The 23,829-nt window shown below is 43.5% G+C and overlaps 1 protein-coding gene across 5 annotated transcripts in view; it reads left to right on the top strand.

The window, feature by feature from the left end:
- The window catches only part of FAM184A (family with sequence similarity 184 member A), a 114,761-nt gene that overhangs the window by 85,533 nt on the left and 5,399 nt on the right, over positions 1-23,829 (top strand). For 3 of the 5 annotated variants that reach the window (XM_029057536.2, XM_029057540.2, XM_029057537.2), the window contains 6 exons: positions 559-712; positions 4,619-4,746; positions 6,035-6,219; positions 6,716-6,862; positions 13,979-14,096; positions 16,514-16,618. In XM_029057536.2, the coding sequence (XP_028913369.1) occupies positions 559-712; positions 4,619-4,746; positions 6,035-6,219; positions 6,716-6,862; positions 13,979-14,096; positions 16,514-16,618 (837 nt within the window). The remainder of the gene's footprint in view (positions 1-558; positions 713-4,618; positions 4,747-6,034; positions 6,220-6,715; positions 6,863-13,978; positions 14,097-16,513; positions 16,619-23,829) is intronic. The other 2 variants (XM_029057538.2, XM_029057539.2) reach the window with 1 other exon arrangement.

The following is a 23,829-nucleotide window of genomic DNA, read 5'->3' on the forward strand; positions in this document are numbered from 1 at the left end:
CTGGTTAGCGTCTATCCCCAGCCTCATTTCACACACTAGCCTTCCCCAAAACTGTACATAGCATAAGACTTATTCCAACACTGATCCTCACTGCTTAGCCCTGTCAAAAGGTCAAATGTATTTTCCCCAATCTGTCTCTACCTTTGGTCTCTGAAGGCTCACAGATAATAATAATAATAATAATGTTGGTATTTGTTAAGCACTTCCTATGTGCAGAGCACTGTTCTAAGCGCTGGGGTAGATACAGGGCAATCAAGTTGTCCCTTGTGACGCTCACAGTCTTCATCCCCATTTTACAGATGAGGTAACTGAGGCACAGAGAAGTTAAGTGACTTGCCCACAGTCACACAGCTAAGTGGCAGAACCGGGATGTCATTCTCCCTCCCTGTGGTTGGTGGGTGGGGAGGGCAGGGCATGAAGGGGCACTCAGAGTTAGTAAATGCATTAAATTTGTATAAATTAGTTGGGAGAAATTGTACTTTTCTTCTCACCTACCTCTTTTTGTTTCCTCCAAGCCTGGTACAGATAAGTTTTTTCTTTATGTTCTTGGTTTTCCAGGCCCTTGAAAATCACTTACAACAAAAACACTTAGAAGAGCTTCAGTCCCTGAAAGATGCCCACAGGCAGTCAATGGAAGGTTTCAGGGTAGAAATGGAACAGGAACTTCAAACCCTTCGATTTGAATTGGAAGATGAAGGGAAGGCCATGCTAGGTAATTTCCAAAAAACCCTATTTCCACTTTTACTTTTCTTTCCTATTTTATCTATCTGTAATTGGTTTTAATGTCTCTCTCCCCCTACTAGACTGTTAACTCCCTTATGGACAGGGATCATACCTACCACCTCCATTGTATGGTACTCTCCCAAGCAAAGTGCTCAAAAAATACCATCTGGGGCTTTCTGACTCCCAGGCCCATGCTCTATCCACTATGCCATGCTGCTTCCTACTACAGCTCAGCTCCTCTAATGCCAACCTACTCCCTAAACCTCCATCTCATCAATCCCGCCAATGACACCTTTCCTGTGTCCTCCCTCTGGTCTGGAACTACCTCCCCTTTTTTCTTTTTTTTTTTTAATGGTATTTGCTAAGCGCTTACTATGTGCCATGCGCTATTCTAAATGCTTGGGTAAAGAAGCAGCATGGTCTAGTGCCAAGAGCACAGGCTTGGGAGTCAGAGGTCCTGGGTTCTAATTCCGGCTCTGCCACTTGTCTGCTGTGTGACAAGTCACTTAATTTCTCTGGGCCTCAGTTACCTCATCTGTAAAATGAGGATTGAGAATGTGAGCCCCATGTGGGACAGGGACTGTGTTCAACCTGATTACCTTGAATCTACCCCAGCGATTAGAACAGTGCTTGGTATTGGTACAGAGTAAGCACTTAAGAAATACCATAATTATTATTATCATTATGCAAGGTAATCAGGTCAGACACATTCTGTGTCCCACATGGGGCTCACAGTATTTATCCCCATTTTACAGATGAGGTAACCAAGGCGCAGAGAAGTGAAGTGACTTGCCCAAGGCTACACAGCAGATAAGTGGCAGAGCAGGGATTAGAATCCAAGTCCTTTGACTCCCAGGCCTATGCTCTTTCCACTAGGCCATGCTGCTTCTCTAAAAGAAGGATGCTGAGAAGAAGCATGGCTCAGTGGTAAGAGCACAGGCCTGGGAGTCAGAGGTCATGGGTTCTAATCCCTGCTCTGCCTCTTATCTGCTATATAGCCTTGGGCAAGTCCCTTAACTTCTCTATGCCTCAGTTACCTCATCTGTATAATGGGGATTAAGACTGTGAGCCCCACGTGGAACAACCTGATTACCTTGTATCCCCCCCAACGCTTAGAACAGTGCTTGGCACATAGTAAGCGTTTAACAAATGCAATCATTATTATTTCAGCAGACCACCACTCTCCCCACCTTCACTCAATAGTATTTATTGAGCGCTTACTATGTGCAGAGCACTATACTAAGTGCTTGGAACGTACAATTCAGCAAAGATAGAGTCAATCTCTACCCAATGACTGGCTCATAGTCAAAACGGGCTCACCTTCTAAGCCTTATTAAATCCCATCTCTTCCAAAAGGTCTTCCCTGACTAAGCCCTCATTTCTCCTACCCCCTTTCCCTTCAACATCACCTACTCACTTGGATCTTTACTCTTTAAGCACTTGATAATCACTCCATCCTGAGCCCCACAGCACTTATTTATGTATGCACAACTTATTTTAATATCTTTCCCTCTTGTCTGAATGCTCCTTCTGGGAAGGGAATGTCTCTTCTAACTCTGTTGTACTGTACTCTCTCCCAAGAGCTTAGTACAGGGCTTTGCACACAGTAATCATTCAATAAATACCATTCATTGATTAATTGCCCTTTTCCGAGCCTGGCCAGTATCTGTGCACAGTCACGACATCATGGGCATTGTGTAAAATTACCCGTCCCCTCATTTTTTATTTGAGGGAGAAACAGACATTAAAATACAACAGGAGGGTCCACAGATACACATATCTGTAACCTGAGGGAAACAGAATTCAAATTTGGCAAATGCGAATGCAAAGCAGCATGGCCTAGTGGATAGAGCACAGTATTGGGAGTCAGAAGGATCTGGGTTCTAAACTTGGCTCTGCCACTTGTCTGCTGTGTGACCCTGGACAAGTCTCTTCACTTCTTTGTGCCTCAGTTCCCTCATATGTAAAATGGGGATTAAGAGTGTGAGCCATATGTGGGACATGCACTGGGTCCAACCTGTCCAACAAGAACAGTGCCTGGTAGGTAGTAAGTGTTAACAACTACAATAAACTAAAACAGACTGTGGCTGTGTATTTTAGGCAGCAAAAATTATCTCACCCTCAGTTTCTTCACCTTAGAAATCTCTCCTTTCAATCAATCAATGGTATTTATTGAGTGACTACTGTGTCCAGATCACTGTACTATGCACTTGGGAGAGTACAATACAACAGAGTCGGCAGACTGGTTTCCAGCCCACCATGAGCTCAAGGTCTAGACGGGGAGGTAGATAGAAATGTTCTCTCCCCAGGCTGGGATTTAGCACACCTGATTTTCCTATAACAAGGGTGCTCCATTCTTGACCCACCTTACTTTGAAGAAAACTCATATTATCGTACCTGCACTTTAAATTGACACCGTGAGCTTGCACACAACCATTTCTTCAGATGCAACACTGCGATCTGCCCAGACAAAGGCCTATTTTGGAAGGACCTTACCTAGCAACTTTCTATCTGAAGCGCAGCGTGAAAACAGGACTTATGGAAGGACTTAAGGCAGTGTTCAGAGAGAAGTCACATTAGATGGCGTCTCTGAATCAAGAGTGACAGATGAACCTCCATCTTGGAACTTGAGGGCAAAAAAAACCCATACAGAGGAAATTAGTATCATGCTAGTGGTTTGTTCATCTCCATTTGCACCTTCTCATGTTTTCATGAGTATGTTCACACCTCAGAGAGCAGTGAACAAGTAGGCAGGCAGAGGTGCAGTACACTGCAAAGAGAATGTGTAGTCTTCACCCATTAACCAGTGACGGGTAGTCATGGCAATAGGGAAGTAGCATGGTCTAGTGGGTAGAACACAGCCAGGGAGTCAGAAAAGCCTGGGTTCTAATCCCAGCTCTGCCACTTGTCTGCGGTGTGACCTTGGACAAGTCACTTAATATGTCTGTGCCTCACTTACCTCAACTATAAAATGGGGATTAAGACTATGAGCTCCATATGGGACAGGGACTGTGTATAACGTAATTAGGTAAATGCCCCGGCATTTAGAACAGTACTTGACACACAGTAAGCACCTAACAAATGCCATCAGTGTCATCATCATCAATAGAGCCCAGTGCTCTTTCTGCTGAACCAACAAAGGGCTAGAAGTTACATTTAGTGAATCTCCCACACCAATCATTCAATCAGTGATATTTATTGAACACTTACTGTAAGCAGAGCACTGAACTAATTGCTTGAAAGAATATAACAGTTTGTAGACACTTCCATGCCCACAAGGAGCTTACAGTCTAGTTGGGGAGACAGATATTAATATAAATAAATAAATTATGGATATGTGCTGTCGGGCCGAGGGAAGGGAGAATAAAAGGTACAAATCCAAGAACAAGGGTGTCACAGAAGGGAGAGAGAGATGAGGAAATGGGGGCTCAGTTGGGGAAGGTATCTTGGAGAAGATATGATTGTAATTAGGCTTTGAATAGTCTGTTGAATTTGGAGCTGGGGGAGAGTTTCAGTCCAGGGGAAGGATGTGGACAAGGGGTCACCTGCAAGACAGATGAGATCCAGGTACAGTGAGTAGTTTGGAGTAAATAGGAGTGAAGTGAGTGCACTGAGTTGAGGTAGAAAGTCAGTGAGGTAATCACCAATTCCTTAGGCAAACCATTGTAGTTAAAGGAAATCTTTCTGTGGAGACAGCAAACAGATTTGATGCTGCTTTGCTTTTGAATTTCGATAACATAACCCAAAGACCTTTATAATAACTAACTGTTCAAAAATACTTTTATGAACAGATGAAATTGATATTAGTTTCCAGTTTCATATTCTGTAACATTTGTGCTGTTTCACTGATGTAACCATAAAGCTTTGGAAACTTTTTTTTCTTTATGGAAACTAGCCTCTTTACGATCAGAACTAAATCATCAACATGCAGCTGCAATCGACCTGCTGAGACATAATCATCAACAAGAATTGGCAACTGTTAAAATGGAACTAGAAAGAAGTGTAGAACTCAGCAGGAGACAGGTAAATAATGTTCTTTCATCTGGAAAACCAGTGCAAATTAAGATTCCCTGTTTTGGTTTTTTTTGTCATTTTAGAGGTGTTAATGTAAGAATCAGTGCTCTGATGATGGGTATTCTTGTATGTTGAAGGTTTTGATCTTTAGATTTCCAAAGTCAAATTTTTAAAAACTGGCTTTTCCTGATGAAGCAGCATTCATTTTATTATATGCTGAATGAAACACTAATACTCTGTTGCTTTATTTCTGTTGAAGGTGTTAAATTTAGCATTTGAACCACAAGAAGTTTTTATCCTTGAAGTGCAAAATTTTATCCCCAGAAAAATCTAAATTAAAGCATCAAATTGTTATTTTGAATAATCTATTGAAGAAAAATCCTCAAAGAGACCAACTTCTATAATGAAACACTTTATTAAAAAAAAAAAGGAATGTGTTGAAATCTTATTTATTGTTTCCTCTCTGCCAACTGTTTAATGTTCATGCATTAAAGGCTAGAAATGTTTTCCTCATTCTAGGAGACTGTGGTGAATTCCATTCTTGTTAACTGATTGAAATGACATGATTAATGGATTAATTACAGCAGCTTTTTCATCCCTGAGTGCTTGGGGAAAAGCTCAATGGGCATGGAGAGGAGGGAGATAATGCCTGATTCTCCTCCCTTACAATTTAGCCCTTCTCCAGATAGGAGGGAGGTGGTTCAGTTAAGCGGAGAGGTCGCAAAGAGCACTGATATCAGGCCCCGTTATCAGGTGGAGGAATCTTACTGGGGAAGACTGGAAATGCCCATTTTTGGAGACTTCCATATAGTGAGGTGCCAATTAGCCCATCTTTACCTCTTGCTACTTGGAGGGAGAATCCCTGTTCCAGATCACTGCCCATTTCCAACTATGTCCTTGGGATACACGAACAGCCCCATCCTTGGTGGGGGTGATGGTCCGTATTCCAAAAAAATGCATCCCTGGGCCCTGTGCTCCCTTATGTCAACCTGTTGCCATCCACTACCGGATTTTTATCCTCCTCCTCCTCCCATCCTGCTCCTGCCACTTCCCTTGGGCTGCCCCCAACCTCCAACTTCTATTCTGCTCCTCCCTTCCCCATTGGTGTGCTGGAGAGCAAGAAGCTTGAGTATCTCTTAGTAACTCAAAAATACTCGTCAAATAAAATGCAAAATTTAGGATTTGGGAACATTTTATTAATAATAATAATAATGATAGTATTTAAGCACTTACTATGTGCCAAGCATTGTTCAAATGAAAGCTAGTGTAATAATAAACTATGATTATCTTTTGACAGGACAAAGAATATATATGTCGAATATCAGATCTCCAAAATGAACTAAGGCACCGAGAACACCATATCTCTGAACTAGATAAGGAGATTCTGAATCTCCATGAAAATACAAGCGCATTGACCAAGGAACTGGAATTTAAAGGGAAAGAAGTTCTCAGGATACGAAGTGAATCTAACCAGCAGATTAGGTATGCGTTTTTCATTCCCTGCATCAAAATGTTTAATTACCCACTGGCATTTACAATTCACAGGGAGTGATGAAAAAATTCACAGTATAATACTTGCCCACTAGGTATTTGCCTCTTAAGAAATTTATAAACCTATTCTGAAATAACCACATCTCTAACATGCATAGGAAGCAGGTAATCAAGAGTCGGAGATCACTGTTTCATCTTGTCCCATTAATTGTGATATATGAAAAATGTAAATGGATATTTTATAGTTTGATTATGTACTTGAATTTTGGAGAATTAAAAAGTCCACTGAACTCTGTTTTGAAATGTAGTTAAAAAAAAATTAAAGGAGAAAACTTTTCCAAGCTAGAAGATTAGCGGAAAGTAAGTAGCATAATTTAGGATGTTTCGTGATTTATGTCTGTGTAATTCCTAAATCCATTTCAAACCTGGCAAAATAACAAAGCTGACTTTAGCACCATTTTTTCTTAATAAATAATAAATTAAACAGGATTCATGAGCAAGATTTAAGCAAGAGACATGAGAAAGAGCTGGATGTCTTGACAGCAGACCACCTCAGAGAAAAACAAACCATGCTGACAGATTTTAATAAGACTCAAGAGCTACTCAAGGAAATTAATTCAGCTTTACAAATTTCGTAAGTTTCATGATATTGAAAAATAGTATCCGACTAAACTTAACCGAAGATTGATTCATTGTGACACCAGACTGGCTAATGACATTTTTTCCTCTCTGCTTGATAAAGAGCTCTCTTAAATCTATATAATACAGATTACAAAACAAACCTAATCAGTTAACTGTAAAGCATATTTTTATCGATTGTTTTGCTTCAACAATTTGGTATATAAAAGGTGTTAGGCCAGGCACTGTTTAGCTGTCATGGCACCATGCTGATATCAAAGACAGTAAACTTCTTCAGAACAAGCCTTTAGTGAATTATGAAATATTGTAGAACCAGCTTATAGTATCAGTCTTCGCTTAAAATTTATTTATACCTTAGCAATCAAATGCTAAAGAATTCAACTTCTAAACTCTCCCATTTCAAAGGAGCTGATTTCTCTAAACATTGGCATCTTTTATTGAAAGTAAAAGAAGAAAATCTGTTCTGATATGGATCCAGACCATTTAAGTCACAGATTCTTTGGAGAGAAAAAAAATACGAAAGTGTTTTTCTAAATGATGTGTAGAAGGCACTTCATTAAATAAGCATTAGTTCATCTCTCAGCTAAGTGGAAGTAATTAAGGGTCAAGAGCACTTAGAAACTTTGAGTATGAATTTTAAAAAATAATTTTGCCTTAGTGAAACTTGTTTTAAAACTATCATCTCAAATTAGTGTGGTCAAACTTGGAGAATATAATTTTTAATAGCCCTGAAACATCCCTGAAAAATGACTCTTCCTAAATTAGCAAGTCCAATGCAGTTCAAATCAAAATCCAGAATAAAAGTTAGCCAGACTATCTTTCCATCTCACAGCCAAATCCACACTTTGGATTTAGATTATTCCTGGATGAGTGGGGCCATCAGTCACTCAATCAATCAATGGTATTTATTGAGTGCTTACTATGTGCAGACCACTGAACTAAGAACTTATGAGAGTACAAAATGACAGAATTAGCAGACCTGTTCCCTGTCCGTAATGAGACTCCTCACACATCTCAATGCCACTTGTTAAATCGTCTTTGTGTGACCTTGGGCAAATCACTTTACTTTTCTTTGTCTCAGTTACTTCATCTCTAAAATGGGGATTGAGACTGTGAGCCCCACATGGGACAGGGACTGTGTTCAACCCAATTTGCTTGTATCCACCTCAGCGCTTAGTACAGTGCCTGGCACATATAAGCATTTAACAAATACCATGATTATTATTATTTTCATCTTTCTGTGCAGATGGTTGGAGTGAGTCAAATGTATGCCTCCTCAATACCCTCCACCGCATTCCTCTGTCTAACATGTACTCTCCCAAGTGCTTAGAACAGTCCTCTGCTCAATTTTCATTCAATCATATTTTTTGAGCACTTACTGTGTGCAGAGTACTAAGACTTTTGGAGAGTACAATACAGCAATAAACAGTCACGTTCCCTGCCTACAGTGGATTTACAGTCTAGAGTGGAGGAGACAGACATCAATACAGTTAAATAAAATTACAGATATGTACATAAGTGCTACGGGGCTTGGAGGGGGGAAGAGCACATGGAGCAAGTCAGGACAATGCAGAAGGGAGTGGGAAATGAGGAAAAGTGGGGCTTAGTCTGGGAAGGCCTCTTGGAAGAGATGTGCCTTCAATAAGACTTTGAAGGGGGAAAGAGTCATCGTCTGTCGGATTTGAGGAGGGAGGGCGTTCCAGGCCAGAGGCAGGATGTGGACCAGGGATTGGCGGTGAGACAGGTGAGATGGAGGCCCAGTGAGAAGGTTAGCACTAGAGAAGCAAAGTGTGCGGGCTGGGTTGTAGAAGGAGAGAAGTGAGGTGAGGTAGGAGAGGGCAAAGTGATGGAGTACTTTAAAGACTATGGTGAGGAGATTTTGTTTGATGCAGAGGTGGAAGGGCAACCACTGGAGTTTTTTGAGAAGGGGGGAGGTGACATGTTCTGAATGTTGACTGATTGATTGATCCTACTTTGGGCTACCTTGTCTACAACAGCTTGCATCAATATATATGATTTCACTCAACTGTCCTTTTCCCCTAGCCACGGCCCACATTCCAGTGAAGCTGACTCTCATCCCTTCCTTCTGAGTGAACAACCTCCAGGCCATATGTCCTCTCCCAAGCTACCTCTCTCCCTTCTCTCAAGACTCACTCACCTAAATCAAAAGAAGTTTGCCAATTTCCAGGCCTGTGCCAGCCCTCCAAAGGAGCCAGGGCATTCTGGGAGAGGCTCCAAATTGTAACCTGACTCTGAGACTTGAGGGGTAGCTGAGATACAATTCCTCAATTAATTGGTCCCTGATCAGAGAAGTGGGCTCCCCAAAGCATTTTGGTGGGTGGTAGGGACAATGTGGCAGCAGGGGGAAGGAGGGAGAAAGAAAGAAGGAAGAGGAAGCAGGATGGCCTAGTGGAAAGAGCACGGTCCTGGGAGACAAGAGTACCTGGATTCTAACCCCTGCTCTGCCACTTGACTGCTGGGTGACCTTGGGCAAGTCACTTAAATTGTCTGTGCTTCAGTTACCTTATCTGTAAACTGGGAATTAAATCCTCCTTCCAATTTAAGCAATGTGCCCTGTGTGGGACAGGGGCTGCGTCCAGTCCGATTACCTTGAATGTACTCCAGTGTTTAGGATAGTGCTAGACACATAGTAATACTTTAACAATATCTCAGAAACAAAAAAGGAAGCAGTGTTTGTAAGAACACAGGGGGTGGGGCACCGAAGGGGCAGTCTTCACCTCAAGTGTGACTCCAGTCTGCTGTGGCCAGAAGCAGCATGGTTTAGTGGCAAGAGCACAGGCTTGGGAGTCAGAGGACATGGCTTCTAATCCCGGCTCCACCACTTGTCCGTGGGCTGACCTTGAAGTCACTCCACTTCACTGTGCCACAGTTACCTCATCTGTAAAATGGGGATTAAGACTGTGAGCTCCACATGGGACAACCTGATTACCTTGTATCTACCCCAGCACTTAGGACAGTGCTTGGCACAAAGTAAGGGGTTAACAAATACCATCATCATTATTGTTATTATTGTTATAACCCTCACTTCAGTGGAGGCAATCTCCCCTTTATTAACTTTGGAGGGCCAAAACAGTGATCCCCACCTCAGCTTCTCTTAATTATCCAGGCAGTTCGCACCAAAGAGAGGTTCTGACAGAATAATGTGAAGTCCCCAGGCCTCAACAATTCCAGAAACCAGGTCAGAAAGGCAGCATATGTCTCAGGGAGAGCGGGTGGCCAAGTTACTAAGACCTTGAATGGTATCAACTTTGGTAGAAACTAATAATAATAATGTTAATAATGTTGGTATTTGTTAAGCGCTTACTACGTGCAGAGCACTGTTCTAAGCGCTGGGGGAGATACAGGGGAATCAGGTTGTCCCACGTGGGGCTCACAGTCTTCATCCCCATTTTACAGATGAGGTAACTGAGGCACAGAGAAGTTAAGGGACTTGCCCACAGTCCCACAGCTGACAAGTGGCAGATCCGGGATTCGAACTCGTGACCTCTGACTCCAAAGCCTATGCTCTTTCTACTGAGCCACGCTGCTTCTAACTAGAAACTAGTACCATGCATGTATACACCTTACAATTGGAAAGGGGAAAAAACTTTCTGCAAATGCTGTAAACAACTTATCTTGCAAGTACAATCATCCTGTGGCCACATAAAAAATATCCTTATCAGTCAATGAACCAATTCATGGTATTATTTGAGCTTATTGTGTGCATAACACTGTATTAAATGCTTGGAAGAGTACAATATAACAATAAACAGACATATTCCCTGCCCACAGCAAGCTTACAGTCTAGAGGGGGAGACTGACATTGATATAAATTACAGATGTGTATATAAGTGTTGTGGGGCTGGGTATAGAGAAGTAGCATGGCCTAGTTGGTAGAGCAAGGGTCTGGCAGTTGGAAAGACCTGGGTTCTAATCCCGGTCCTGCCACTTCTCTGTTCTGTGACCTTGGGCAAGTCACTTCACTTCTCTGTACCTCAGTGACCTCACATGTCAAATGGGGATTAAGACTGTGAGCTCCATGAAGGGCAGGGACTGTGTCCAACCTGATTTGCTTTTATCCATCCCGGCACCTAAAACAGTGCCTGGCACATAGTAAGCACTTAACAAACACAATTTTATGTGGAGATGGGAACTGCTGTCTTCTTGGATTTAACAAGGCCAAAAGTGGAACCTATTTTGATAAGGTGTGTGGCAAGGACAGGATCTAGTTCTTTAGGAATCAGAAGTCTATTTAAACTCTGACATGCATAAAGCATTTTCTCCATTTTACATATTGGTTCTGTACACAGGCTTGGGAGTTAGAAGGACCTGGGTTCTACTCTGCCACTTGTCTCCTGTGTGACCTTGGGCAAGTCACTTCACTTCTCAGGGCCTCAGTTACCTCATCTGTAAAATGGGGATTAAGACTGTGAGCCCCATGTGGGACAGGGACTGTGTCCAACCTGATTAGCTTGTATCTACCCCAGAGCTTAGAACAGTGCTTGACACTTAGTAAGCACTTAACAAATACCATCATTGTTGTCACTACTCCCGGTACTCCCCAGCTCATACTCACCTAACTCCATGGTACCCTGCAACTCTCCTCCTCCCCACCTTCCGACCCCTTGCTTATATTGCTACCCCTGGCCCGGAAGTCTTCACCCTTCTCCCCTACCGGATCTGCCAAAGATCACAGCTTTCCCCTTCTTCAAAACCTCCTAAAATCTCACCTCCTGCTCCACTTCTAAAGAGTTGCAGGAAAGTCAACTCTAAATAATTCACCTCAACCCAACAGTCACTTATAGTTAGCACTTGTGTATTTTGTTTTCATCCTCTTCACTTATGTACATGTGTCTTTATTTGTACATTTCATAAATTCACCTACTTCAAACAACATTTGGGGGATTCTTTACTACTCAGTTTCCTTCTCAGCTTTGATCTGTTAGTGATAATGACTGGATTCTAAACGTATTGACTGGATTCTAAACTTTCGAGAGTGTTTTTCCCAGTACAGTATAGCTTTACCACTATAGTGTGGCTTAGTGGAAAGAGCATGGGCATGGGAATCAAAGGACATGGGTTCTAATTCTGCCTCTGCCACTTTTCTGCTGTGTGACTTTGGTAAAGTCACTTAACTTCTCTAGGCCTCAATGACCTCATCTGTAAAATAGGGATTAAAAGTGTGAGCCCCACGTGGGACAACCTGGTTAACTTGTATCTACCCCAGCGCTTAGAATAGTGCTTGGCACATAGTAAGTGTTTAACAGATACCATAATTATTATTATTACTTTTTGTAAGTTTTCTGCCTAGTGGACAGTTCCCTTCCGCAACCATTAAATCTATATAGAAGACTGTCCTTGCTCTTGTTGACATATAACCACATATTACATAATCGTCATGGTTACCTCTCCGTCCATAAAGACTCAGGTTAGCAGGCTTTGCTGCTAAACTTTTAGCAGACGGTTCAGTCTCTTCAGTCTCTCTTATGAGTACATTTTATCTAACGATTCGCCCACTTTGCTCTATGAGGTGGACTCAATTCAGTTTATGATCTCAGATAGCAAGAATCTCACCTTCAACTAGCTGTGCATTGTTCTCAAAACTATATCTTGCTACAACTGCTCATTCTATCTACAGCTGGTCTTGGATTGTTTTCCCAGTGATTGAGATTTTGGTTTTTTGCAGGGGTTTTGGCAGGTGATGCCCATTTGACTGGAACGGTGGAATCATTAGCAGAGAACTCTGAAACTGTAGACGTTGATAATGGTGATAATGGTCTCGTTATATCCCGGCTAGACTACTGTGTCAGCCTTCTCTCTGACCTCCCTTCCTCCTCTCTCGCCCCGCTCCGGTCTATTCTTCACTCCGCTGCCCGGCTCATCTTCCCGCAGAAACGATCTGGGCATGTCACTCCCCTTCTTAAACAACTCCAGTGGTTGCCTATCGACCTCCGCTCCAAACAAAAACTCCTCACTCTAGGCTTCATCACCTTGCCCCTTCCTACCTCTCCTCCCTTCTCTCTTTCTACCGCCCACCCCGCACGCTCCGCTCCTCTGCCACCCACCTCCTCGCCGTCCCTCGGTCTCGCCTATCCCGCCATCGACCCCTGGGTCACGTCCTCCCACGGTCCCGGAACGCCCTCCCTCCTCACCTCCGCCAAACTGATTCTCTTTCCCTCTTCAAAACCTTATTTAAAAATCACCTCCTCCAAGAGGCGTTCCCAGACTGAGCTCCTCTTCCCCCTTTACCTCTCCGCAGCTAAAGCCTCATTTTCCCCTTTTCCCTCTGCTCCTCCACCTCTCCCTTCCCATCCCCACAGCACTGTACTTGTCCGCTCAACTGTATATATTTTCGTTACCCTATTTATTTTGTTAATGAATTGTACATCGTCTTGATTCTATTTAGTTGCCATCGGTTTTTACGAGGTGTTCTTCCTCTTGACGCTGTTTAGTGCCATTGTTCTCGTCTGTCCGTCTCCCCCGATTAGACTGTAAGCCCGTCAAACGGCAGGGACTGTCTCTATCTGTTGCCGACTTGTTCATCCCAAGTGCTTAGTACAGTGCTCTGCACATAGTAAGCGCTCAATAAATACTATTGAATGAATGAATGGTGAAGATACAGTCAGAGAACTCTGCATATTGATCCTCCTGAACATAATGAGTGAATGGAGTGGGTGTGGGACAGGGTGCTTAATTGCTTAAACTGCTTTTGTTTGGACTAGGGATTGAGAAGCAGCATTTGTAACTGCAGCCCCCAATCTGGCTATCACTGCCCTCCACCCATTAAATCAGTTTGAATGGTTTAACGTTGTGTTGTTCACAAACAGATCTTGCCTACAGCGTCAACTTTTCTGGTTCAACTTTTTCTTGTCTCTAGCGAAAGACACAAATGGACTTTGACATTGGTTCTCAAACTAGTTCACCTCACTCTCTTTTTATTCAATAGGATTATTTTGGACCTTAAAATATTTCAGGAAAATGGGTACTTTTACACCTTTCCTATTTTTTATGTCTTAGTCATCCCATTTGAGTCACTGGAGAAATGGTTGTTTTTGAGGGGTTACAACCACGTTCACAATCAATAAGCTAAAGCACCTTTTTTTCATCAAAGACTAGAAGAAATGGAAGAAAAATATCAAAACAGGGATTCAAGACCAGAGGATTTACAGATTATCGCGGAGTTGAAAGACTTGCTTGCAGAGAGGGACCAGCTAATAAAGAAATTAATTGTAAGTTATCTTGTGCTCTTTATGGTTTCAACAACTTGATCAACCACTCAGTTGATAGTATTTATTGAGAGCTTAGTGTGTGCAGAGCACTGTACTAAGTACTAGAGAGAGTACGGTACATTAGCATTGGGAGACATGTTCCCTGCCCACGATGAGCTTACAGTCTAGAAGGAGAGACAGACATTAATATAAATAAATTATGGATATATTCATTTAATGCTCTGGGGCTGAGGGAGGGGTGAATAAAGGGTGCCAATGCAAGTATAAGGGCAATGCAGAAAGGAGTGGGAGAAGAAGAAATTCATTCAATAGTATTTATTAAGTGCTTACTATGTGCAGAGCACTGTACTAAGCACTTGGAATGTACAATTTGGCAACAGATAGAGACAATCCCTGCCCAGTGACAGGCTCACAGTCTAAATGGGGGAGACAGACAGCAAAGCAAATAAAGAACAAAACAAGAGAGCATCATCAAGATAAATAGAATCAAGGAGATATACACCTCATTAACAAAATAAATAGGGGAAATGAGGGCTTAGTTGGAGAATTTTAGAAAAGACACAAAATCCAATTTATATAAGAAACCATAGCTTGGGATTTGCAGATGTGTATATCTGTAAGATAAGACTCTGAGCAGCACTGCACTGACAGCATTCCACCCTGATGAGAAGCAGTGTGGCCTAGCAGAAAGAGCCCTGGCCTGAGAGTCAGAGGACCTGGGTTCTAATTCCTGCCCTGCCACTTACCTGCTGTGTGACCCTGTGTGTCACTTCACTACTCTGTGCCTCAGTTTCCTCATCTGTGAAAGGAACTGCGGGAACCATATTCAAGGCTCACCTACCTGGCAGGTGATGGAGCCCAGCTCATAATAATAAAAATAATAATAATAAAGGTGTTATTTGTTAAGCACTTACTATGTGCCAGGCATTGTACTAAGCGCTGGGGTAGATTCAAGGTAATCGGTTTGGACACAGTCCCTGTCCAACATAGGGCTTTCAGTCTTAATCCCCATTTTGCAGATGAGATAACTGAGGCACAGAGGAGTGAAGCAACTTGCCCGAGGTCACACAGCAGACAAATGGCAGAGCCAGGATTAGAACCTAGGTCCTTCCAACTCTCAGGCCCGTGCTCTAACCACTGGATCCTGCTGCCACACAGAGGCCACGCATCCGTTTGGGGGGTGGGTCTCCAGCATCCAGTCACCAATCCTTCCAGCCTCCCAGCCAAACACGTTTTCCATTGTGTAAATGTGCACAGGCCTAAAAATGGGGTCTCCCTCCCCCACCTGCCTGGTGGGCCCTAGCCACTTGTGCCCCGAGACCATCCTGCAGGAAGCCTTCCCTGATCAAGTCCTCCTCTCCTCTTCTCCCACTCCCTTCTGCGCTGCTCTATTACTTGCTCCTTCAGTTATCCTCCCTCCCATCCCCACACCTCCCATATATATATCTGTATAGATCTCTTATGGATTTACATTAATTTCTGTCTTCCCCTCTGGATCGTGAGCTTGTTGTAGGCAGGATTCTGTCTGTTGTTACATTGTACTCTCCCAAGTGCTTAGTACAGTGCTTTGCACATAGTAAGCGCTCAATAAATACTACTGAATGAATGAATGAATGATGCAGTCTCTATTAAGGGGGTGCATCTAAGTGGCCTGGGCATCAGCCCGGGGTAAGCCCAGGTTTGCACAGAAAGGGACCCACAGTTATCTCCTCTTCCCCCCCATTATCTGAGCCATGAAGACAGTAAAGCTAAAGAAAAAGCATCATGGTGTAGTAGATAGAGCACGGGCCTGGGAGTCAGAAAGTCGAGGGTTCTAATCCTGGCTCTGCCACTTGTCTGCTGGGTGACCTTGGGCAAGTCACTCTCATTCACTCATTCAGTCATATTTACTGAGCACTTACTGTTTGCAGAGAGAGCGCTGTACTAAGCTCTTGGGAGCATATAGCACAGCAATAAACAGACACATTCCCTGCCCACAATGAGCTTACAGTCTCTGTGCCTTAGTTACCGCATCTGTACAATGGGGATTTAGACTGTGAGCCCCATATGGGACAAGAGACTGTGTCCGATCTGATTCACTTGTAAAAACCCCAGCACTTAGTACAGTGTGTAGCACATAGTAAGCGCTTAATGATACCAGAGTGATTATTTTTAGTAAATGAGAGAGAATGAGAATCAGTCTGAGAAGAGGCACTGAAGTTGAAAGGTGGGACAGTCACAAGGAACTAAAGCACTGTAGTCTTCTCTGGGCACTAAGCCTCTCCAGGGACACTGTATATGTGTATTTTATTTGCAGTTCATCACAACTTTCATCATTTTAAGTATTGAATGAAAAGGACATATATATAAAATTTAGGTCATAAAAATATTTGCTTTGCTAAGGATGTTTAAAGGCTACCTCCTCTCCTTGCTCATAGGATGACAAGAAATTTTATCAACTGGAATTAGTCAACAGAGAAACCAACTTCAACAAAGTATTTAACACGAGTCCTAATGTTGGTGTTATTAACCCACTGGTGAAGGTATGTTCTGAAAACTTCCTTGTGTTTTCGCTACTGTTATCTCTAAACCTGTCTGCTGAGACCAAAAGGTGTTTGACCTGTGAGAAGGAAAAACTTCCCAAAAAATGAATCAGTCCCAAATTTAATTTGTTGGGTTTTTTTAAATCTAGGCTCAAAGGTCAGTTGCATTCAAACATGCGTCAAATCATCCAAGCACCCACTTTTTGGGGCACTGATGCCTATTTCCAGCTTTGTGCCTCTATTTTTGGGTCTGCACTGGCATTTCCTAAACACCCCCCAACACACACACACACACACACACACACACCCTTATGCCTTCCCCTAGCCATGCCCACCTGTTCTTGGGCAGCAGGAGCATTGTGAAGGTGGCACCCAAGAGTGGCAGAGGCTCTCCAGAGTGTCCTTGGCACTCCTGAAGCCCCCAGAAATGGTGCCTGAGTGCACCATGAGTGTGAAAGTTAGGCACAGCCCCTCCCACTTTTCCTCAGCCCCTCCCAGCTTTTCCTAGCCCACCCTCTGAAACTATTCCCGAAATATGTTCTGGCTGGGACTTGTTTCGGGATTCTACCTCAGTCATGTAGAGCCCCCCAAGTTAGTAATTGTTGCCTCTGAAGCCTCAGCCCTCTCGCTTTATTTTTCAGTTTTCTGAAAGAGAAACGTCTGATGATCCTTAGCACGACTGGGTAGCACTCTCCCCCAGGGAAATTCTCTTCAGGGTTAAGGAGAGCCGGAACCCACTGCTCCAAGCCCCTCTCCCCAAAACCTCGCAGTCATTCAGTCAGTCAGTCGTATTTTTTGAGCACTTACTGTGTGCTGTGCACTGTGCTAAGTGCTTGGGGAGTACAATATGACAATAGAACAGTCACATTCCCTTGCATGTCAGGCTGGCAGAGGAATGTCCGGTGCCCTGAAGAGGGAGGCCAGAACCCTGAGGGAAAGCAGCTCCGTTCACAACCAAAAGCTCGTTGCATCTCCCCTGTCCTAGTTGGAAATGCTACTAGGTTTAGGATGATGTCATTTGGGAGACTATCAATCAATCAATGGTATTTATTGAGTGCTTAATGTCAATCGTATTTATTGAGCCCTCACTGTGTGCAGGCCATTACTGTTTACTGTGTACTGAGCCCTTGGGAGCGTGCAGTATAACAATATAACAGACCCATTTCCCGCCCACAACGAGCTCATCTGCTGACTTAACTTCTCTGTGCCTCAGCCTCTTCATCTGTAAAATGGGGATTCAATCCTTCCTACTTAGACTGTGAGCCCCATGGGGCATAAGGACTGTCCTACCTGATTAACTTGTGTCTATTCCAGGGTTCAGAACAGGGTTGGACACATAGTAAGAGTTAAATACCAAACAAGCAAAAAACAAACAAACCTAGCCAAGGTCAAAGTGGTTACCTAGTTGACACATCCTATTGAGTGTGCACAGAAGCTCGTGAGTTGCCCAGAGTCACACAACATGCAAGTGGCAGAGCTGGAATTAGAACCCAGGTCCTCTGTCTCCCAGGCCTGCGTTCTTTCCACTAGGCCACCTGCTTACTTTTTATTTTCTCACATTAATCTCATGACTCTAAATAACCTTTTGGTATAATCAGATCACTTCTAAAACCTTTAAAACACCACAGTGAATTTCCCCCACTTGACAAAATCCCTCCCACATAAAGCCTTTTCATGTCGGTCATTATGCAGGTTTGAGGTCCCCTGCAGTATTTAAAGGCTGCTCCTTTGTAGTTTCAGGACTTGTGACCATCATTCAGGATCTCAGTTTCATTTTAGAACTCCTAATGAAACCATTCTCCCGTGAATAATACGCAGGTCTCGTAGCCATTTTACTTATGAAAACTTATTCTGAAGGATAATTGAGGCAGAGGAGGAAAAAAGATGATTTCCATTGAGATTTTTAAATGAGGCAAAGAATGCATGGAGCTCAGAGATATATAATGGATGTACCAGAGGCAGGGAGAATAAGATGTCACATCAAACCAACATTCCTGAGAAGAAAAATGTAGAACCGTTAGGGCCTGGAGCGAGTTTGTAGGTGGACAAAACCCAAGCTGTACTTGAAGCAGGATCCAGAATAAATGGCCACCTATAGATTTGCTAAGGATCAAGATTTTGTGACCTGAAATTCTTTTAACAGGGAGACTGGAGCAAACACTTGGAGAGAATGAGAAGCAGCATGGCCTAGTGGATAGAGCACAGTCCTGGAAGCCAGAAGGACCTGGGTTCTAATCCCGGCTCCGCCACTTGCCTGCTGTGTGACCTTGGGCAAGTCACTTGTCAGTACCTTAGTTACCTCATCTGTAAAATGGGGATTAAAGCTGCGAACCCCATGTGGGACATGGACTATGTCCAACTGGATTATCATGTGTCTATCTCAGCCCAGTGCCTGGCACATAGTAAGCGCTTAACAAACATGAGGAAAAAAATAATAAACACAGATACCTTAGCCAAGTAATTTCTAGGACTAGGTTGGAACTCTGTTAAAAAAGAAATCAAAGCAAGTGTTGATGGCATCAAAAAAAATGTTGTGCTTCCATGGAGATGTCAGGGTTTAGCAACCCCCTGGAGACTCCCAGTGCACCAAGTCGACAACGCAGAAGCAGTGGATCCAGTTCCTGTTCTGGGAAAAAAGAACACATTTGTCGTAGCTCTTTTTAGCCAGCCTTCCTAGCAACCTTATTAGCAGTTCAGCATGTACTTCCTTTGGCAATGAACAATTAACCAAATGGGGAAGGGAAGACTGTTAGATTTTTTTTATTGGGGTTTTTTTTACCTTATCTGTTAAGCTCTGCCACGTCTGCTGTGTGACCTTGGGCAAGTCACTTCTCTAGGCCTTCGTTACCTCATCTGTAAAAATGGGGATTAAGAGCATGAGGTCCAAGTGGGACAGCGACTTTGTCCAACCTGATTGACTTGTATCTATTTCAGCACTTTGAACAGTGCTTGGCACATAGTAAGCATTTAGCAAGTACCGTAACTATTATTAATTATTATTAAGCTCTTACTATGTGCCTGGCACTGCACTAAACACTGGAATTGATAACCACTTAATCAGGTCCATGTTGCACATGAGGCTCACAGTCTTAATCCCCATTTTACAGATGAGGTGACTGAGACATAGAGAAATTAAGTGACTGGCCCAAAGTCACACAGCAGATAAGTGACAGAGCTGGGATTAGCACTCAGGTCCTCTGATTCCCAGGTCCATGCTCTTTCCACTAGGCCATGCTGCTTCTCTACCAGTCGATTGAGAATCCCTAGACCTCAGATAAAAACACGTACAGCAGAGTTTCTTCTATATCAGCCCATCAAAAATGCACAGATATAGATTTGCATTTGAAGATATTAGGAACCATTGCCTTCTGAGAATGAAGCCCATCTTAGTTTTAGAGGAAAAGTCATAGACTATTCTTACCAAAGGCTTCTGGACTTGGTCAGCTCAAAGACAGAAGCCATACTGAAGCCTTCAAGTCGCCAGACCACTAATAATAATAATTAATAATAGTGGTATTTGTTAAGCGCTTACTATGTACCAGGCACTGTCCTAAACACTGGGGTGGAAACAAGCAAATCAGGTTGGACACAGTCCCTGTCCCATGTGGGGCTCTCAGTCTCAATCCCCGTTTTACAGATGAGATAACTGAGGCACAGAAAAGTGAAGTGGTTGCCCAAAGTTACACAGCAGACAAGTGGCGGAGCTGGAATTTAGAACCCACGACTCCCAGGCCTGTGCTCTATCCACTTCACTATGGTGCTTCTTGGGAAGCTGGGATGAACCAGAAGTGGTCCAGGATCACTCTAGGAAGCACTGCCATGCTTATATAGTTGCCCCATGGACTCTGGGAAATATAATTGAGCAGCCCTGGGGATAACTAGGCATATTTTGCACTTGGATCTGTGACTTGTGGACATTAGATATTTCTCCCATCCCAACCCCATAGCATTTAGGCAAGTATATTTAAATGATGATTAATGATTAAATGATGAATAAATGATTTATTCATATTAATGTCTGTGTACCCCTCTAGACTATAAACACATTGTGGACAGAGACTGTGTCTTCCAATTCTCTTGTATTGTACTTTCCCAAGTGCCTAGTCCAGTGCTCTGCACAGAGTAAGTGCTCAATAAATACCATTGATTGATTGATGAGGAAAAATACCGCAGGTTTTTGGAAGCACCACCAAGAAGTCAGTCTTATTGAGTGCTTACTGTTTGCAGAGCACTGTACTAAGCGCTTGGGAAAATCCAATATAACAGTAAATAGACACATTCCTCGCCCACAACAAGTTTACAGTCTAGAGGATCAAACTGAAGTCCAGTTCAATCTGGGCTCGTTACCAGACCAGGGTGACTCTGCTGCCATGCATTGATCCTCTCTGTCCAAAATGGGGTGGCTTTGGAGGTAACAGAGATCTGAAATCTGGTCTCAACTCAACTAAGTTCATCTGTGTGCTGACTCAACTATGCCCACCTCTCTCCCCACACCTTGCACAGCTCTACTCGGGGGTACACAGGCACTTGGGTGCATTCATTCATTCATTCAATAGTATTTATTGAGTGCTTACTCTGTGCCAAGCACTGGACTAAGCACTTAGGAGAGTACAATACAACAGCAGATGCATTCTGTGCATGTTGAAACATTGGTAGGGCCACCTGCCCTTAAGGAGTTTAGTACAGAAGACACAGGAAAAAATTTCAGCCCCACAACAGTGACCAGTAAGAGTATCCTGAGTAGGTCAGGAATTTTGAGCAGATCAGGGTTTGTGCTCATCAGTTTTGGTGTTTCTCAGTTGTCAAATCTATTGAAGAACTCCACCCAACGAGCCCCTTATAAGCATTACAATGCACATCCCTTACATCACTACAGGAATATTTTTGTGACTGGAGTGTTTTCCAGTTTCTCACAAGACTTTATACCAAAAAGGGCACTCAACTATCCAATTCCTCCCACTGAAGCTAGTGAAGAGAGCAAAGGCTTGGGAGTTAGAAGCCTGGTTTCTAGTCCTGGCTCTGCCACTTGTCTGCTGTGTGTTCTTGGGCAAGTCACCTCACTTCTCTGTGCCTCAGTTATCTCATCTGTAAAATGGGGAGTAAGACTGTGAGTCCCAGGCAGGAAAGAGACTGTGTCCAACCTGACAACCTTGTATCTACCCCAGCACTTATTATAGTACCTGGCACATAGTGAGCGCTTAACAAATGCCATTGAAAAGAAAAACCTGCCCTCAAGATGGAAGTCCTCAGACTCTGGTCTTTTATCCCCAAGTCACTTCACTTCTCTGTACTTCAGTTACCTCAACTGTAAAATGGGATAAGACTATTAGCCTTATGTGGGACTATGTTCAACTCAATTTTCCTCTATCCACCCCAGTGCTTAGTACAGTGCCTGGCACATAGAAAGTGCTTAATAAATACCATAAAGCCCTTTCAAGTCTTCAGAAGTGGATTCCACTTTACTCAGTCATCAGTCACCCTCCCTCAAAGTCAGCCCTCTCTGCTGTGGCCCTCGAGGATTAGAGATGGTGTCTGTGGAAGCCCAAGACACCTTTCCAGATAGAGTAGCTTGCAGATCCTTACAGTTTGGCTTTCTCATAACATTTCGACTGAAAGCTGCTCCCTTATTTACACAGTTATGGGAGTGGCGCTTCCAGTGGGAGCAAACATCTGGAGCCTGAGTAACTGGGCCAGATTTTATTAAAATGCATGCAGGGTTCATACTGTGCACGACTGAGACAGATGGCTCACTGGCTGCAAAGTGGTTCTGAACCTGCCCTCCCTCCTCCACCCCAGGAAAGTGAACTTCTCTCGTAATTCCATTCCAGATCTTTCTAAACAGGTGGAATACTGATGACAAGTGGCCGCAGAGAGGACAGGGAGCCCCATCCTTTTGAGGGTTCGTTAACTGGGGCACTTTCTCCTCCTTGGATGTGGGAGAAAGACCCCAGACTTCAACTATTAAGCCATTCCTGTAATTCCACAGTCTTTTTCCCAGTAATCCTTTGTCCAACCTGATCTAGTGAGGCTTAGAAATCAAAAATAGATTTCCGTCTTCCCTCTGGTGGCTGAAGGAGAAAGCTGCAGGAACTTCTAGTCTGTGAAATTGTCTCAGTTACCAAATTGTACTTTCCAAGCGCTTAGTACAGTGCTCTCCACACAGTGAGCACTCAATAAATACGATTGAATGAATTTGTCTTTCCTTCAGCCAACAGTATCCCGTACAATTTAGGCCCCACATTTCGGGGCACCTCTCCTTTGATTGTCAAAGTAGCCGACTTACCCAAGAACTTCGACACTGAATTAGCAACCTCTACTGAATAGAAAGTAGCTAGAGACTTCTTTCGAGAGGGAATGGCCCACCTCGTTTCAAAATCCACTCCTGTGGCTCTGACCCCATCCATTCTCCTTACTAAAACAGTTGTGCCTTATTTTTTTCCCTCCCTGACCCCCATCATCAACTACTCACTCTGGTAGCCCCACTCCCTCTGTTTCACACATGCTCACATCTTCCTTTTCCTAAAAATGTCATCTCTGAATCTCACAGCAACCTCCAGGTATTGTACTTCCTCCCTGTCCTATCCCTGTCCAAACTCTTCGAATACGTTGTATGTTGTAATATTATGGCATTTGTTAAGTACTTACTCTGCATCGAGCACTGTTCTAAGAGCAAGTTAATCAGCTCAGCTACAGTCCCTGTCCCACATGAGGCTCACGGTCTAAGTAGGAGGAGGAACAGTGGTTGAATCCTCATTTTATATGAGGAAACTGAGGCACAGAGAGGTGACCAAAGTCACACAGCAGGCAAGTGGTGAAGCATGGATTAGAACCCAGGTCCTCTGATTACTAGGCCCCGGGCTCCATCCAGTAGGCCATGCTGTTCCTCCAAAGAACAATATATATTTGCGGTCTGCACTTCCTTTCCTCCGGCTTTCTTTTCTACCCTCTCCAATCCAGTTTCTGCCCTCTTTGCTCTACTGAGAACTGAGGTAATCATTAACCTCCTCCTTGCCAAATCTAACAGACTACTCTATCCTAATCCTCCTTTACCTGCTGGAAAAACTATCTAGCCCTGGTTTTCCTCAGTCCTCTTCAGGTTCTCCTCCTAACTATTGTAGGCTGCTCCTTCTCTACCTCCCATTCTCTAGCTGTGGGTGTCCTTCGGAGGTCTATGCTAGATCACCTTCTCCCTCACTCCTTCAGCTCCCATG

This window comes from Ornithorhynchus anatinus, chromosome 2 (assembly GCF_004115215.2).
Source record: "Ornithorhynchus anatinus isolate Pmale09 chromosome 2, mOrnAna1.pri.v4, whole genome shotgun sequence".
Lineage (NCBI taxonomy): Eukaryota > Metazoa > Chordata > Mammalia > Monotremata > Ornithorhynchidae > Ornithorhynchus > Ornithorhynchus anatinus.